This window comes from Rhinoderma darwinii, chromosome 4, assembly GCF_050947455.1.
Source record: "Rhinoderma darwinii isolate aRhiDar2 chromosome 4, aRhiDar2.hap1, whole genome shotgun sequence".
NCBI lineage: Eukaryota > Metazoa > Chordata > Amphibia > Anura > Rhinodermatidae > Rhinoderma > Rhinoderma darwinii.
The window spans coordinates 24,674,553-24,693,729 of NC_134690.1; the positions used below are offsets into that span (position 1 = coordinate 24,674,553).

The 19,177-nt window shown below is 42.1% G+C and overlaps 1 protein-coding gene across 2 annotated transcripts in view; it reads left to right on the forward strand.

The window, feature by feature from the left end:
* The window catches only part of LOC142759073 (cytochrome P450 2C14-like), a 60,355-nt gene that overhangs the window by 23,950 nt on the left and 17,228 nt on the right, over positions 1-19,177 (forward strand). For both annotated transcript variants that reach the window (XM_075860921.1, XM_075860922.1), the window contains 4 exons: positions 5,256-5,443; positions 11,719-11,881; positions 15,421-15,570; positions 18,577-18,737. In XM_075860921.1, coding sequence (XP_075717036.1) covers positions 5,270-5,443; positions 11,719-11,881; positions 15,421-15,570; positions 18,577-18,737 — 648 coding nt within the window. In that variant the 5' untranslated portion in view covers positions 5,256-5,269. The remainder of the gene's footprint in view (positions 1-5,255; positions 5,444-11,718; positions 11,882-15,420; positions 15,571-18,576; positions 18,738-19,177) is intronic.

A 19,177-nucleotide genomic window follows, 5' to 3' on the forward strand; every position in this document is an offset into this window, starting at 1 on the left:
ACCCATAACATTTGTGTCGGAATTTACACGACACACTCCAGCTTTACATTGTCTGTCGTTAAACGGCCAACAAACTCCTTTTTTGTTACCTGTCGCTTGGCTGGATGATTGTCCTCCGGCCCCGTGCTGAAAGGGGGACAGGGGCTCATCAACCGCATCCACAAAGGCAGGTACATCTGGTCCCACCCAATGGACGGGCAAGACGCCAAGCGTTGACAAAACTGTTCGTCATACCGCCACCACGCTAACCCCCATAAGTCTTACATGCATCCCAGATACCTTCCACGTAGCAAAACAACGACGCGCACTTATCAGGAAATTTAGATCCCCACACGCTCGCAAAAACACAAAAAGTTTTTGGAATTTTGCGGTACCGACGTTTTCGTTCCTCCTTCTCCCGATTCTTCTGTTTTTCAACCCTGTCAGTTTCCTTCGTTTCTGGGAACTCGTCCAACGGCATATCGAGAAAAGCTCCACGTACTCCCCTTTTTCAATCTTCCCCCGGACCTTAGACTTCAGATGAGCCCCCAAAGGACCTGAGAAAGCCAAATAAGAGCCCCTCTGGGCCACGTCTGACACAGAACCCACCCTCACCCCCCCGCTGCATCCCCAGCCCCCCCCCCACCGAAGCTTCCCCGGCCTGCGACAAGTAGTCCTCCGGTCCGCCCCACTACCCACCTGGTAAAAAAACACCGAACCCGGAACCGACCTCCATGCCCCCACCACCCCAGGGTCAACCGCCACGTCTACACCAACACCCCGGGACACTAGCAAATACTTAACTTCACCTAAAACCTTAACCAAGTCACCAGACGCCACACAGCACTCACCTCCACCTCCAGAAGCTCGACCATATGGTCCACCGGCGTACTCCGACAACTGAAGCTCTGACTGCCGCTCCATGGACCTTCTACCCAGATCACCATGACTCCCACCAGCAGCGTTCATCCACGTTGAGCGATAACCCCGCAGCGCCGGTGATAAGGGTTTCCGACCATACACCGAAGACCTCCTCCTCGATTCCACTCCAACACCATGCTCCGGACGGCGGCAAACAGTCGAACCTCCAGGGGCTGTGCCTGTCCGCTCCACCCGTGGAACGACTTTCAGGATCCACCTGACTACTCTCCCTGCTGACCGTCCTCGTCCTTGACCTCCGGAATCTGTCCCCAGTCACTGATTGTCTTGCCGATCCGGTCCCCACCTCCATCATATGGGCAAACGAGAGGACATCAACTAAACGGTCATCCCGGGCTTGACCCGTCCTGGAAAGTGCCCCGGCTGTAGCCTCAGGAGCCCAATCATCTTAGTCTCTGTGCTGCACCACCGCAGCTGTTGCAGGACCAGCAGGTGTCCGAGCGCCATCTACACCATCACGCTACCCCTCACCGAGCCCTCCCCGGCAGTCACAGCATCAACTTGCCTGTCTCTGATGGGCGACGTGCCACACCGCACAGGAGCCCATCCGGACGTAGGCCTCGTCTCTTGCCGCACCTCGCTTCCCGCCGTCCTCCGCCTCTGCCCATCAGCCCGCCACTCTGGGTTCCTGCGCCTGCGCCTTCTGGTAAGCCTCACGGGGCTGGGGCTCAGCCGCACCGGCGGCCTGGAAATCCTCAATGGCCTCCCAGACTCTACCGCTGCCGACCTCATCCCGGACAGCTGCATCACCAGCCAGTCCTGCCCGCGATCCTCCTCCATCTCCCGCACCCATGCCATCAGCTCTTCCACGGACATCCTCAGCGTGGCTCACACACTCCTTCTCCTTCCTTTGTCCGGCTCTTCTGCCGAACTCCGCCTCTTGGCGTATGCGCAGTGTCTCCCCACCCGACGTGCCGCGGCTTAAACTGCTGCCCTCTATAATTATTGAAGAACCACCCCGTACAAGATGAGATGTGAATTATGAGGTTCCCCAGCAGCTGAGGTCTGTATTATGATGTTCTGCAGCAGCTGACATGAGTATGAATTCCCACAGCAGCTGAGATTTGTATTATGGTGTTATTCATCAGCTGAGGTGTGAGGTATAATGTTCTGCCACAGCTGAGGTGTTTATTATGTTGTTCTGCATCAGCTGGGATGTGTAGTATGATACTCTGCAGCAGCTTAATTAATGTATAAAGATGCTCTGCAGTAGCAGAGGTGTGCATGGTGTTCCTTAGCAGCTGAGATGTGTATTGCGATGTTCTGCAGCAGCTGAGATGTGTATTGTGATGTTCTGCAGCAGCTGAGATGTGTATATCAATGTGCTGCAGCATCTGAGGTATGTATTAAGAGGTTCTACAGCATCTGGGGTTAGTATTATGATGGTCTGCACCAGCTGAAGTGTGCATTTAACCTGTCCGTGTGCAGTCTGTTGTTTCACGGACCAAATCAATGCAAAGGCCGAGACTGTTCCTTCAAAAACGGACAGGAGTAGGACCTGTTCTATTTTTGACGGAACTGCCGCACGGTTTTGTTAAAACAGTGTGCATGGCCCTATTGACAGTGTGCATGGCCCTATTGAAATGAATGTGTCAGGGTGCTATCCGTTTAAAAAACGGATAGCACCCTGATCAAAATAACTGAAGTGGGCATGAGGCCTTAGGCTATGTTCACACGGAGTATTTTGGGGGAGGAATATCTGCCTCAAAATTCCGTTTGGAACTTTGAGGCAGATATTCCTCTCCCTGCACGCCGATTTTCGTGGCAATTATCGCGCCGTTTTTCGCCCGCGGCCATTGAGCGCCGCGGGCATAAAACAGCGAGAAATACGCTTTCTCCTGCCTCCCATTGAAGTCAATGGGAGGTCGGAGGCGGAAGCGCCCGAAGATAGAGCATGTCGCTTCTTTTTCCCGCGAGGCAGTTTTACTGCTCGCGGGAAAAAGACGCCGACGCCTCCCATTGAAATCAATGGGAGGCGTTCTCGGGCCGTTTCTGCCGAGTTTTGCGACGCGGTTTCCGCGTCAAAAAACTCGGCAAAATACCCTGTGTGAACATAGCCTTAGCGTTCTGCATCAGTTGAGATATGTATCATGATGTTCTGCAGCAGCTGAGGTGTGTAATTGAATGCCCTGCAGCATCAGGGTCATTGTGCTATATAATACACTGCAGCTGTTTAAGAGAGAAAGAGAGAGAGCGAGAGAGAATACTGCACATCAGCAATCAATTTCCATTGCTGTGAACTATTTGGCCATCATAAAACATAAAATGTAGCGATAAACAATATCTCTATTAACGGATATTAGATCTGCATTCTGGAATTTACAAAAACGGAGGTGAAATCCACTTGTGTGAGAAATTATAGTTCTGAGGGACATTGGGTTTTCTTGTTTTCTTTGGATATATTTTAGGCTACATGGGGAATTTGTACTAGTTGTCTAGGGGATAATAAAATTGTCTATGATCAGCCTCTGATTTGTGGACGTTCATTATACTGTAAGATTGACCTGAAGATCCTGGGCCCCAAAGCAAAATCTGTAATAGGGTTCCCAAACTATCGTGCATGACTCATAGTACTGGCCCCCTCATATTGAGCAGAAGAACTTAATAAGATCCCCAATACCCAGCTGCTGCAATCTCGAACCTCCCTATTGTTACACCCCTTCCTGTGATCTCGAGTGACACATTTGTTCCATGTCAAGTTCTTGAAGGCATGTCTGATCTTAGACAATTCTAGTACAGTATTTGTGTTAGGATTCATTCACATCTGCGTCAGGGCTACGTAGTCGACTGCGCTATTGATTCCGTCAAAACTACGGAACCCTTGAGCAACGGAGACAAACCAAAACCATTGGCACCGGATCCGTCACTATGGTTTCCGTTTGTGTCAGTCAGGGCTCCATTCCGACGGAAAGCTCAGACGGAACGTCTGAACGGAGCCCTGATGCAGATGTGAACGAAGCCTTACTGGAAAGGTTAGGCCATGATTATTTTATTTTTTATTTTTTTTTACCATGTTTTTTCTTCTCTTATTCAACCCATTTCTTACTTTCTTTTATTTTATTTACTTTTTTTTTTAAAGAGAACCTGTGAGTTGGAAAGTTTACCTTAACCGTCTTCCACAATATTTTTAGGTGTCCTTAGGATTGGACATCAATGTGTGATTATTGGGGGTCTGACCACCGGGAACTCCACTGATCATCAGAAAGAAGGGAGTTCAGCACTTACTGGAGGCCGGTGGTCCCTTTTCTGCAGTATACATCGCAGTTTTGTTTGTGTGTAAAGCATTGTCTTATGTTGCACTTGATTGAGGCTGAGCTATAACTGAGCTGCAGTACCAGTCACAGCCACATGGACGAGAGAGTTGCTATTTTAGTACTGCAGTTAAGGTGCCACTGGCCATTCTTTCTCCTGATAGGTGGGCATCAAGGAGGTTCTGGGCATGGGTAGACACAGATATTAGAGGGTCCCTGTGCAAGAATATGCGACCCTTGCTCTCAAATATCTCAGAATTGATACCCCCGTTATGTCTTTCTAACGATACCACAATCCATCAGTAACTGTGAGCCATGAAATTCATTAGCTCAGAACATTACATGCAAGCTAACAGACAGTAGCAAGATGCTTTTATGGGGGCAGTGCACCCCTTACCTTCTGGACTCTGTGCAACTGCACCAACTGCACAAAAGTTATAGCCCGCCAATGATGACACATTGATGGGCTCTCCTAAATCTTGCCTAAAAGCTGGTTAACCAATTAAATTTACCCCACCAGAAAATAATCATCTTATTCTCCGGTGTAAATAATACCAAATATGCAGATTTTTATTAATATTGTTTATGCCCAGTAACAAAAATTTTCAGGATTCCTGTTTTTCCCATAGCGCGTATTTGGGGCTTTCATGGGGATGTATAATACCCAAGTACAGACATTTTCATCCAAAGAGAATGTAGGGCAACGCTCTTCTATCTCCCGGTCTTCTATTTGTCTGTAAGTTACCTAGACGAAGGGACAGAAAGTAGAGTAAACATGATTGCAGAATCAGACTACAGAGAGTTTGATTGTAGTCTGTAACCATGGAGACACATACGTCTGCATAGGAGCTGTAGAAACAAAACGTTAGAAGTTTTTTTAATCAAGACTATTTTTAAAGCTGCATTACATTTTATTTTGGATGTATTGGAAAAAAAACGTATGCACATTTAATAACAAAATTTTGTATTTTAAAGGAAACCTTTCAGCTTGTTGCAAGTTATTAAAACTCTCATAGGAAAGTTCTACTTGAAATATCTGGGCATAAGAATATCTGATGTTTTGTCTTAATTTTCTACATTTTACAGAACTCTCATTTGCCATGGACCTGATCACAATTCTCATCTCCGTTGTTGTCGTCTTATTTTTGGCCAATGCTTTTAAGAACCAGAAGTATGGAAATTATAAAAATTTTCCACCTGGACCAACACCTTTACCGATCCTGGGAAATGTTCTCATGCTGGACATGTCGAAACCCCATAAAACATTCATGGAGGTAATACAAAAATTCTCAAATAGAGTTCTTATAATATATATGATCTCCAGATGGAAATTGGTACAAAGGTTCGGATCCATTTAGATAAAAAAAACAATGGGGCAGATTTACTATTCAACTTGCGCCACATTTATTAACTGTTTTAGACAAATTCTGGTGCAGCACTCGACATTGAGGCGTAGATTAGCGAGAAAGAGATGTGGTTTAAAATGTAACGCTGTGCGCCAAGTGTAGCAAAACTAAGCCAGACAAGAGGTGGTATAAGGAAAAGAAAGGTGTCTAAGGGCCTGTTCACATCTGCATTGCTGTTCCCGTTGCTCTGCTCCATCAGAGGAGCAGAACAACAAAAATTATGTTAGCAACAGTTCCCATACATGACGAATACCATGGGCGCCCGACGGTACCGATTTGACTTTTATGAATTCCGTCAGGTTTTTGTTATGGTGTCTGTCGTTTTACAGGAAACAATAGCGAAGCATTCTGCGCTATTTTTTCTGGTATGTCGGGCAAAATCTCCTAACAGAACTTCCAACCCAAATGTGAACAGGCGCTAATACGTCTAAGTACTGTAGATGCGCCAAATTTTTATTACAGCCACTTTGATTTATTGGGCTCATCTTCTGACTTTATTGTCTAAGTTTACACTATCTCAAATCTTAAACACTACTAGTAAATCTGACCCAATGGACTTTCACATGAGAATTCATATATATATATATATATATATATATATATATATATATATATATATATATATATATATATATATATAAAAAGCAAAAGCAGCACCGTTCCTCCAGTATAGGGTGCACAAGTACCTGTTCAGACGCACGACTAGCGTCCCAAATACACAGCAAAATCCAATATACAGGTCAGCACTCCAAGTTCAGTGAAAAAAATGGATCTTTTTAATCAATACATGCAACATTTCAGCCCTGCTCAATGGGGCCTTTCTCAAGCAATACATTTCAGTGTGAGGTGCACATATAAATACATGGTTTACAACATCATTGTAATAATGTAATAAACTTTCAATCAAGTCTAAAAACGTAGTTTATGGTATAAAAACAGTGTGGTGCAAAAGCCACCATGTGGAGTTATCATTTATTCAATGAAATGCGTGCAATAGATAATAGGGCATATCGCCCGTACTGTATAAAACTTTTAAAATACAGTCTAATTGGCAAAGTGCCAATAGAGCCAGTGCAGGTGTATAATATCAAAATATATTAAAAAGCATACTTTAATTAAGCATAGATCCGGCTCACCCTTCCGTGAATCCCCTTTCATCCACCATGCTGGTTAATGCGCCGGTATTTCCGGGTATCAGTGCGCATGCGCCACATCGCATGTTTCGCATAAGGTGGTTGCTACTCAGAAGTTGAGAGTGAGTCGTGGAACGCACTCGTTCTAATGGCACGCATCTCGCGCATGCTCCGTTCGTCACTATGTAAAAGATCTTCAAGAACGCAATACATTCACTTTTCACTATTGATTTGTATATTTTAGATAATCCAAAAGGGGATTCCCACAACTTTGGGTGCGTTTTTCCAGCTTTGCAACATATTTTAGCACTCGGTCCGTTCATTATAGAACACATTTCTCTATAATAAATTATCAAACTAATTGTGAAAAAATGGAAGAAGTGAATGTAGGGCCATATTTATTTAGTAATAACATGTAAATTAACATATGAGCATATTGCGTTTAGTTTGCGCCAAACTTCAAATTTCAAAGAAGTGGCAACAATTCCTTTTTTATTTTTTGTATAATAGCATGGAAACAGGATGAGGGGATCCATTGTAGGTGAGTCTTCATATATTGTCTGAAATAAACAGAAAAAATCTGAAATAGACAGAAAAAATAGAAAAAATATTTTTGTGTTAGTATGGTAATATGTACACACTGTCTAGTCATAATCCCTAATATGTAGAGTGAAAAGCAAAGTCATGGGCAAACCACCTCCTAACCTATACCACTCAACTTAAAGTCGACGTTTAGTCCATAGGGACGTAGTGTATTTAACCTGTAGATCCATTCTAGCTCCCGTTTTTTCAAAAAAGATGTTCTGTCACCGCCTCGTCTCGGTTTAGTGATGTGATCTATTATTCTAAATCGTAGATCTTTCTCTGTGTGATTGGCTTCCACAAAATGTTTTGATACTGGTAAATCCAGTCTTTTGGAACGTATACTGAATCTATGTTTGTTTATATGTGTCTTACAGTCTAATGTAGTCTCTCCTACGTAGAGGAGATCACATGGACATTGCAACAAATAGATGACATAATCTGATGTACAGGTAAGGTATTGTTTAATTTTGTATTCCATACTTGTTGTGGGGTGAACAAACGATTCACCTTTGATCATGTATCTGCAGTTGACGCAGTTCAAACAAGGGAAACATCCCAATTTTTTCTTATCTAGGAAAGTTTGTATCACTTTCCTATTCTAACCTATATCAGCTTTTATCAGATTATCCCTTAGATTTCTCGGACGTTTATAGGACATCAATGGGGGTGCTGAGAATTCAGGAACATGTTTTAGATTGCTGCCCAATATGGACCAATGTTTATATAGAATATTGGCAATATCGTGGCTAGTTTCATTGTATGTGGACACAAAAGGTATCCTATTAGCCATATTACTTTTGTTATTTTTCGCTGATTGTGTGGACGTTTCTGTGGATAATAGTGTTTCTCTATCTATTGATAATACTCTATCTCGATGTTGTTGAACCAATTTCTTGGGGTACCCACGTGAAATGAACTTTCCACCCATTTCTTTCAGCCTCATCTTGTCTCATCGGTGTCTACAATTCTTTTGACCCTCAGTAGCTGGCTATATGGGAGCGCTTTGATGAGACCCCTAGGATGGTTACTTTCAAACCGTAGAAGGTTATTCCTATCAGTGACTTTGGTAAAAATGTCCGATGTTAGTTTAGAATCTGATTTGGTTATGGTGGTGTCCAGAAATTCAATTGAATGACTGGACTTAACCAATGTAAATTTGATGTCTGGATCGATGTGATTAATGTACTCGTGAAACAAATCCAATTCCACATCGGACCCCAACCAGATGATGAAGATATCATCTATGTATCTCCACCACTTCAGTACATGCCTAAAGTGGTGGGATACATAAACGAACTCCCTCTCCAGTGTTGCCATGAAGATATTGGCGTAGGTAGGTGCTACATTAGTACCCATGGCTGTACCTCTTAGTTGGATAAAGAATTGATCCTGGAAAAGAAAATAGAACGAGTGCGTTCCACGACTCACTCTCAACTTCTGAGTAGCAACCACCTTATGCGAAACATGCGATGTGGCGCATGCGCACTAATACCCGGAAATACCGGCGCATTAACCAGCATGGTGGATGAAAGGGGATTCACGGAAGGGTGAGCCGGATCTATGCTTAATTAAAGTATGCTTTTTAATATATTTTGATATTATACACCTGCACTGGCTCTATTGGCACTTTGCCAATTAGACTGTATTTTAAAAGTTTTATACAGTACGGGCGATATGCCCTATTATCTATTGCACGCATTTCATTGAATAAATGATAACTCCACATGGTGGCTTTTGCACCACACTGTTTTTATACCATAAACTACGTTTTTAGACTTGATTGAAAGTTTATTACATTATTACAATGATGTTGTAAACCATGTATTTATATGTGCACCTCACACTGAAATATATTGCTTGAGAAAGGCCCCATTGAGCAGGGCTGAAACGTTGCATGTATTGATTAAAAAGATCCATTTTTTTCACTGAACTTGGAGTGCTGACCTGTATATTGTATATTGTATATTTTGCTATATATATATATATAATCAGTGTGATTGCCGCAACCTTGTAATTACACTTTATCAAAAAACATTATTATTTTTTGAGATACAGCTACTTTGTATCTTGTATACAGATCAGCTGTATCTAGCGCTGAGACCTGAATCAGTCCGGTCTCTGACACGCCGGATTGAGCTGTTACCGATCACATCTAAGTTCATAACTTAGATGCAGGGCTGCACCATCCATGAGGCGGGTTGAACATCTCGCCTCAGGCGGCGGCCTACAGCCTCTCTAAGGGGGCGGTGGCGCCACTGAATCCAGCTGTCACCCCCCACCTACACTATAATTATACCTGCGTCTATAGGACGACATCGTTGAATGACAGAGCAAGGCAGCCTGCCAATCCTCCTTTCAACAACGCAAGCGGCGCGATGTCGTCATCGCGCCGTTTATGTCATTGAAATGCACTCATTGGCCGGGCAGAATGACTTCCCGTATCACTTAGCGCCTTTTAACGACACAAGCAGCAGCTTGCACCATTCAGCCCCAGCAGACCTGCTCAGAAGTGAGCAGGGCTGCATTGAAAATGACGGAGCGGGAACATGTTTAGGTGAGTATGTAAAGGGTATTTTTCTGTTAAAAGTGTGAGGGGCTATACGTGGAGCGCTATCTACAGGGGGGCTATATGTGGAGCACTATCCACAGGGCGTGGGGGCTATATGTGGAACTCTACAAGAGGGGCTATATGTGGGGGCTGTATGTGGAGCATTATCTACAGGGGGGACTATATGTGGGGCACTCTCTACAGGGGGGCTATATGTGGGGCATCTATGTACGTCACTATGTACAGGTGCTATATGTAGGGCACTATCTACAGGGGGCTGTATGTGGTGCATTATTTACAGGAGCTACTATCATTAGGAGGGTCTATAGGGGCCTGACGTATTTAGGTTTCAGCGCAAGATACAGCTGCTCTGTATACAAGATACAAAGTAGCTGTATCTCAAAAAGCAAAAATAATTTTTAATAAAATGTAATTACAAAGTTGCATCAATCACACTGATACACATTTTTATTTAAAAAAAAAAAAAAGAAAACTTGTTTCAAAGGTGTACATAACCTTTAAGTCAATTATATTCCTGACCTGCTTTTTCTTGTGGCTGGTTACAGGAAGTATCTAGGTTACAGTTTCATTTATTGCAGTTATTAAACTATTATTAAGTCACAGAGTCACACACGCTTCATAGAAATGCACAGCCTCTTTTTCCTGTGGCTTCTCCTAGATTACACTGAATTATATGCAAAGAAAAATTAAGTTAGACTTTAATTTTATGATGGACACATGAAGTTTTATAGCGATAACTGGAAATTCACTTTTATATGACTCGTTTTACAAATAGATGCTGAGGACCTTCAGGGATTTCAAATTTCTTTGCTTTAGAATGAGTGTTAAAGAGATTATCAGTTTTGAAAGATCCAATTTTTTTTAGAAGGGATCCCTGACAATAAGATGTCCCGCAAACTGTGTGGGAACCCAACAGCAAGTGTTGAATTTCCCTCCAGCGCCACCACAGGGAAAATAAAGCGTTACACATTTCCAATTTAAATAAATAGACTGTCCATGTAATAGCCAGATTTACTATTTGAAGTAGTTCTCTTCTTTGGCTAATAGATGAGGGACCTGATGGGGACACCTTCTATTAACTCACAACTACCTTCCAGGGCATTTGAAAGTAAATAGATTTTATATATATATATATATATATATATATATATATATATATAAAAAATACAAGTTGGGCGTATTGCTGAGCTGCCGCTGTCTCCGCCCACTTTCCGCTAGCTCTGCTCACTCTCTCCGCTGATTGACAGATGACTCCCTATTACTGCGCAAAGGGAGACATCTGTTAATCAGCAAAGCGTGGGTCGAGCTAGCAGAAAATGGACGGAGCTAACAGGAGCTCATGAGAAACCCCAGACTGATCTTTGGCGGCACTCCCCGGCTCTGCAGGTAAGCTCTTATCAATGGCTTAACTTCAGCAAATCAGTGACAGACCGCTGACAGCGTGTCTGTCACTGCAAAATGCTGTCTTAAATGAGAGCAGCATAATGTCAATGACAGGTTCCCTTTAATGACAACATTTTGGTCACCACTAGGGGGCACTTAGATACTTACTAAATACTGTGTTATTATTGATTTCAATGTATAGACAGTATGCAGTAAGCCCTTAAGCTCCCCCTTGTGGTGGCTGAAGGCAGACAGAATTTTAACATTTAACGCTATGCAGGGAATTTGAAGCTCTGTATCATAAAACAGAGCTCCAACCGCTATAAAGATATATTATGACATTCTGAACAGAATTTTAACCTTAAAATGACATGGTGGTAAAAGGTGGAGATTCAATTTATTTTCTTTAAGCTTAAGGTGAATTTAACTCATGGAAATCGTTTAAGTTAATCCTAAATATCTTGTGTTCACAGCTTTCCAAGACGTACGGCTCAGTCTTCAGTGTCCAGATAGGCATGACAAAAGCAGTCGTCCTGTGCGGTTATGAAACTGTTAAGGATGCGCTAATCAACCACGGTGATGCATTTTCGGACAGACCCCATACACCTGTCATTGCGAAATTAATAAAGAACAATGGTAACCATTTTTTTTAATTGCTGACTTTGCCCCCCTACTAAAAAAAAATAAAAAATAATAATATCTATAATAGATTTGAGAAATAAAGCAAAATGGAAAAAAAAAATTGAATGTAGTAAATTGTGTGATAAAATAGATTGGGTATTCTTACTGGAGGTTCTCTGCCCTTACAAGTAAGTTTTATATTTTTTATGACCATCTTATAATTCATAATATTTGATATTCCAGATTTCCATTGATGCTGTACTAAATTTTCTATACTGCTTTCTCCTTCCGTTATTGAAACTGCCAGAGCTTACATAATATATTTATTTTTATATATATATATATATATATATATATATATATATATATATATATATATACATGTATAGTATTCAAAAAATAGGCAGCACACCCACTGTTCGCCGGTGCTGCTTGATACATTTGTTTACCTATATACATGTGTATATATATATATATATATATATATATATATATATATATATATATATATATATATATAGCGAAAGAAGATATGCGGCACTCCAATGAAGAAAATAGTGGTTTATTCAATTCCAATACAAAAGCTTTTGTATTGGAATTGAATAAACCACCATTTTCTTCATTTCAGTGCCGCATATCTTCTTTTGCTATATCTGACATTTCGTCCGGGACGTTTTTGCTGGGCACCCGTTCATTGATTTCCATGTGAGTGCTGCTGCTTTCTCTTTATATATATATATATCAAAAATTAGTAAAATTAAAGTTATTAAAAGAGTAAAAAAAATAAAAAGGATTAAAATAAGATATAATAATGATACACAATAAGCATTTTAAAGATTGTAAAACTTGAAAAAGCAATAGTGGATACATGACAGGACAAACAGAAATTGGAGCTGTTGCTGGGAGCTCCATACAAGTTTAGAGTTGTGCTGAGCTATGATACTGTCACGTAGTGTATGTGGACCCACTGGGCCGTACCGCCTTGGCGGTATGGTAGCTGGCCAACAGGTCACAGTTCATATAAGGTACCTGTGGCAGCTCGGACAGTAGCAAGGGAGGCTCGGCTGGGACTAGGCAGCGGGTAGACATCAGGCGTGGAGCAGCAGGACATGCATAGGTACAGCGGAGCACCACTATAGCACAGCACTAGAACAGGATAGCACAGGATACGGGATACAGGAACAGGGAACACTGGAACTGGAAAACACTAGGAGACCATTTGCTAGACAAACTAGGATATGACAAACAACGCTCAGGCACTGCAGGGAGGGGCACAGCCCCTCTTACAGCCCAGGGTTCTCTGGGGGCAATCAGCTCAATCTCCCACCTGCGTGCACTTTGGCTTCTTAAGTCTGGACTGAGCTCCACGTCTGTGGAACAGGACGGCCGTATGTGCAGACATCTTTGGAGAGAAGGGCGTCGACTGGATGGAAGGAGTTTGAGGTCAGCGACCACAGACGTTAGATATGTTACTCATAGCAGTGTATGGGGCCCTGATTTACCTCTATATATCTAGGATTTCTATACAAATAAAGGGCCAGCACACACACCAGGAAAATCTCCCCCATCCTATCCCAGCATACCAGGAATTATGAAAAGGACTCTGCCCTCTTCCTCCTTGCCTGAGCATTGTTGTGTCTGCCCATGTTCGTCATTGCAAATGGTCCCGAAGTTGTATTCTGTATCCAGTGTCCCCGTTCCCTGTGCCCCGTATCCCATATCCAGTAGTTGTGTTTGTCCCAGTACGAAGTCTAGTCTCGGAGTCAAAAGTGTCATCTGTGCCAAACGTCTGTTACACCAAACGTCTGCTACATCTAACGTCAGCTACGCTAAGTACCTGCCTAAGATTTTATCCAGGTACTCTTCGCCTAAAGACTTTTATTCACTATTGTTTGGCCAGCTGCTACTCCGCTACGACGGAGCGGCCTACTCGTTCCACATACCCCAAAGCTGTGACAATTTTATTTTTCAAAAAAGGAATCAAGGTGCTTCTTGAATGAATCCACCATCACAACATCCTGTACCAGAGAGTTCCATAGTCTCACTGCTCCTACAGTAAAGAATCTCTGTCTGTGATGACTGTGAAATCTTCTTTCCTCTTGACATAGAGGATGCCCCTTTGTTTTGGTGACAGGTCTAGGAATATATAGATCATTAGAAAGATCTCTGTATTGTCCATTCATATATATGTACATTGTAATTAGATCACCCCTAAGCCGTCTCTATTTTAAAGTGAATAGCCCCAAGTTTGATAACCTTTCTTGATACTGCAATCCACCCATTCCGTCAGTTGCTTCGGTCGTCCTCCTCTACACCGGCTCTAGTTCATCTAGGGTCTATTTCCTTTGAGTTTATTCTCAATAACTCAAATTAGACCTCAGGACCCGTCTCTATTAGGTAGAGTAGAGGACTATTGTAAAGAGTTGGCATCCCTCTGAACAGCTTGTCGATGTATTAGGTAGACAGTTTACAGTGATAAGAGCTGACCAGAAGGGTTCTGCTAAGGGTTTCTCCAAACTGAACCTCTTTAACCCCTTACCGCCCTGTGCCGTAATAGCACATTGCTTGAGGGTCACTGGTGAATATTGACTCTATTACAGAGTAAACATCCCACTCTATTGGCCAAGATTGGAGATAGTGATAGAAATTGCGACCACATCACCCTAGGAGTTTGACAGAGTGAGTGAGCGAGCATAGTCACCACCTCAATGTGATTGCTAAGTGCCAATAGGTTACTATAGCAGCTGACGGCCTAACACAAGCACCAAGTTCAAGGACATCCAGTTGGTAGATATCTATTAGGCCATGTTGGAGACCAGTTTGTGTAACACTGTGTGTATCATTACACAAGAGATTAAGCAATCGCAGCTTCAATTCTCCAGGTGGGAACAAAAAAAAAATAAGAAAAAAAAGAAAGAAAAAAAATCCCTTTTATATTAAAAATTATTTTATTCAGTAAAAATAGTAAACCATAAATGTATGGCGGATGTCGTAAGAAACAAAAAAACAAAAACCACAATGGCGGGTTTACTTTTTTCCCATTTTTCCCCAATTTTTTTTTTATAAAAGTCAATAATTAAGTCCAATATTCCCGAAAATGAATACTCATCCCACATAAAACAAGCCCTCAGAAAGTTACGTCGACAGAAAACTAAAAAAGTTATAGCTCTTTGCTACAAGACAACATTTTTTTTTTCCATAAAACTTGTAATGGCCCATAGAGTAGTTAGGATCTTATTCATACCAAATGGTAAACAGTGTAAGAACAAATCCGGAAAAGCAGTGACAGAATGGGGGTTTTCCATTCCGCCCCAAATTTTTCTTATAAAATTAATTCAGTATATTATATGTAACCCTAAGTGGTGCCTCTGAAAAATCCAGCTTGTCCTGCAAAAAAAAACATGCATACATCGAAGGGAAAATAAAAAAAATTTGGCTATTGGAATTCAGCAATAAAAAAAATAAAAGATGCGTCCGGAAAGCCGAAAAACGGTCGGTCCTTGAGGGTTTACGATGTGTTATGGATGGGTATTACATGCGTTAATTTTATTCAGGTGTTGTCTTTTCCAATGGAGAGAACTGGAAAGTGATGAGAAGATTCTCACTCTCAACATTACGAGATTATGGAATGGGGAAGAAAACGATCGAAAACAAGATCATTGAAGAGGCTGAGTGTTTAGTACAAAAGTTTAAATCCTATGAAGGTAAAGGGTTAATTTCTATAATTACCTTTAATAATGGAGGATATACAGTATATTCATCTATGCAGCAAGCTCCTGGGCACCAATGCAAAATCTGTAACAGGCACCACCACTATCTCATGTAATTTATAAAACTCGTCTCCTTTGATGGGGCAGAAGGACCTTTAGGGCTCACCCAGGTTCAAAGCGCCCCGATAGTTATGTTCATGGCAGCAACATAGTATTAGTCTTTTGTTTTCATTTATTCTTTGCTATCCTGTAAGGTGGGAGAGGGTGGAGTATGATGGTGGAGACCACCTGAGGGATGTCATGGAAAGAGATGCATCGAAGCAGGAAGTTAGAGATACAACTTAACTTTGCATTTAAAAATATGTACAGTTCGTTTTTGTGCTGACGGTGCTCACCGCCACAAATGATGTAAATTCTTTTTATTTTGACCCAAATTGGTTATGATATACAGCACATACAGTACAATCTTCTCACTATTAATGGCACAGACTTGGTTACGAATTAGGTTGGCAAGATGGCTGGCTTGTTCTGATGTGACTGGCAGACACAGGGTCAAGGGCACCCCTTACTTTATACAAGAGCTATCTGCTTGGACCTAGTAGGCCTTCGGATGGTGGCTTCATCTGTGTACTTTGGGCCTAGTGCCCTTTTATTTATTGGCGGTATCTGGCTGCATTGCACATGGGCGCTACAGACCTCCACATCGCCTCTCCCCTTAGTTTTGCACTATGCAGGCCACTGCCGATACACCTTCCCCTTACTGTCTTTGGGCCACATCTATGTTACGTACCTTTCACCCACCAGCTAAGCTATCCATGCATTTGAGTCTCACACACCAGCTCGCTCTTCAGAACCTATTGCTACCTCATGTCCAACGATGTTGTACTGACTAGGTCGGTACTCACCAGTCTCACTTGGGCTCCTCATTTCTGGCTCTAAGTAATTGGTCCCTTCTGCTCCTTCTACCTCCACAGCAGATTTTATGCATTTGCTCTCTTGCAACAACACCTCTGTCCTTATCCACAGTACACAGCTCAGGTCGCGCCAACTTTCTCCCAACGCTGAACATAGTCTGGCAGACTGATGCTCTTTTAAAGTCCCTGCGCCGCCCCCTGACATGGCGTACTCACGCATGCATGTGTGTCATCACCCTGTAAAAGAGCCACCAATGCAGCCCAAAATTGCATCCGAGCCGTACATCCCGACACCGTATATTTAGATGTGTGAACAAGCCAAGCACATTGTGCTACCTCAAATAAATGTTAAAAAAACGCAACAAGAACTACAATTGATGCAACGCGTCAGATAGACACCCTTTTCCCCAGTACAGAACATCTTCTCCCATCTTTGTCCTAGTGGAGGGAATAACAATGGCAACAACAATAGCACATAACAGCGGAACAATAGCACTTAAAGGTGCAGTATGCCATATATATATGTAGCAAATATATTTATAAGCCCATGGTGGTCACAAAAGGCATTTTTAGGCCATACTACTTCATCTTTTATTTTGAGGATTCAGTCCCCAGATGTTACAATCACATGAAAATAAGTAATTACATTTTTACATCTATTATAGTCATTTTCTTCCAAATTTTGACTTCTTTTGAAATTAAATGAATTTTTAATAGGAGGAATTTTTCATAGTCCACATATATGTAGGAGAACAATCATGTGGGCTGTTATGTTGGGGTTCTTGCTTCAGTGTAGGAATTCCTTCCCCTTGTATAGTAATCAGTCAGCGATGCGAGGGCCGGTTCATAGAAACATCTATGGAAGGTCAGTCCAGCAGTAGTGAAGCAGAAGTCTCTTAGCTCTGGCTAGACGATGATGCAGATAAAAGCAGAATATTCACCCTAAACTCCATCACTGAGATTTAGCTGTCCATCAATTAGTCTTCTATAGGTGACTGGTCCTAGATGGAGCAGGCTGGTCGGCGGTGAATACATCAGGAGAGACTATCTTGGTGGGTAAACCAGAGTATCAGGGCAGGTTATAATACTATTTTAGAATCAGATGAGTCAGGTTATCCGAACAAGTAGCCAAAGGGCACAAGGCAGAATCAGCAGGCAGTACTGAGGGTTAGAATTTCTGGGTCATTATAGCGATTGTCTCATCAGAGATTACCCATTTCAGATTTAATAGGAAATGATTAGCTGATCGCCCCAGTTCTGGCTCCCGCCACCCCCAACAAACAGCTTATTTTGCTGTGGGAAGTCGCAGCTGATTAGATATTTCCCCCGCAGTGGCCGTATCAAGAATTTCATGGCGATCATTCAGATGACAGCTAAGCTCGGGTCCGACACAGCTCATTCTGGTTCATAGAAGGAAGTCCCGAGTGGGGGACCCCCTTGATGATAGCTATTTGTACCAATAAGGTATATAGAATGGGGTTTTCTTCATGAGATAAACTGTTTAACATACCAACTGTTGCTGAGTGCGAGGATGGGAATATTTTTGAGCCCGTGTAAAATTATATGGTGTACAGTAAAAAGAAATGCAAACTAAAGAGGTTTGTCAGGAATCAACAAGATCTCTCTCTATAGGCCTAAAAGTAAAAAATAATATTTGTAGTATACATACCTAACCAATTGTCATCTGTTTTCCTCCCCATGGAGACTGAGGAGACCGGTGGTGAAGGATGGGGCGAGAACTGGTGAGGTATGTGACAAAGTTTGTTTTAGTTTACTTTTATGGAGACCTTATTGCAGGGGCAGAGCTTAGGGGTGCAGAGTTGGCAGAAGGTTTGCCACATAGGAAGACACCAGTATGATAAATAGTACATAGTAGGTGGGGCCCCTGTTATAGACCTTGCATTGGGGCCCAAGAGTTTACTCCTCTGCCTTATTGAGATTTGCAGAAAAAGCAGTGAATATAAACTTAACATGTACAATTGAGAATTTTTTTTAACGTGTTGTCATTTTTGGTTACACACAACGTTAAATAAAAATGTATAGAAATATGGTTTGTTTTTATTAAAGAAAACTTACATTTTTTCAGGGAAGCCATTTGATAATTTGACCTGTATTAATGCGGCTGCTGCCAATATCATTGTCTCCATACTGCTCAGTAATAGATTTGATTATGAGGATCCGACTATATTGAGGCTTATTGGTCTAATTAATGAAAATGTCAGACTCGTGGGAAGCCCATGGATCAGGGTAAGTCAAAATTGTATTATTTTATTAATTTTTGTTTTATTAATAGTTTAAATTGGGAGAATTGCTTCACAATAAACATGAAAGTTATTACTCATCGATGATTTTCATGGTTTACTTAAACAAATTATGAGATAAAATAAGTGGTCACAAACGCCCAACATCCACACAAGTTTGAAGAATACTAGGCCATATACAGTAACAGCTCTATATGACAGATGTTTGTACTGATGAGTGCCTAGAGAAGGCCAGATTATAACACTACATATTAAGCACACAGATAGGGATCTGTACGCAGCTCCCCTGTCGCTCTGTGGTCTCCTCGGGGGAGCTGTGCTTCATCACTTCCTGGAGACTATATTACTCTGTTGACATTTCTCTGTCCATTAACTTTCGTTCATTGCAGTTGCCCTGCACCCACAGTGCTGCACTGCCTATTCAAA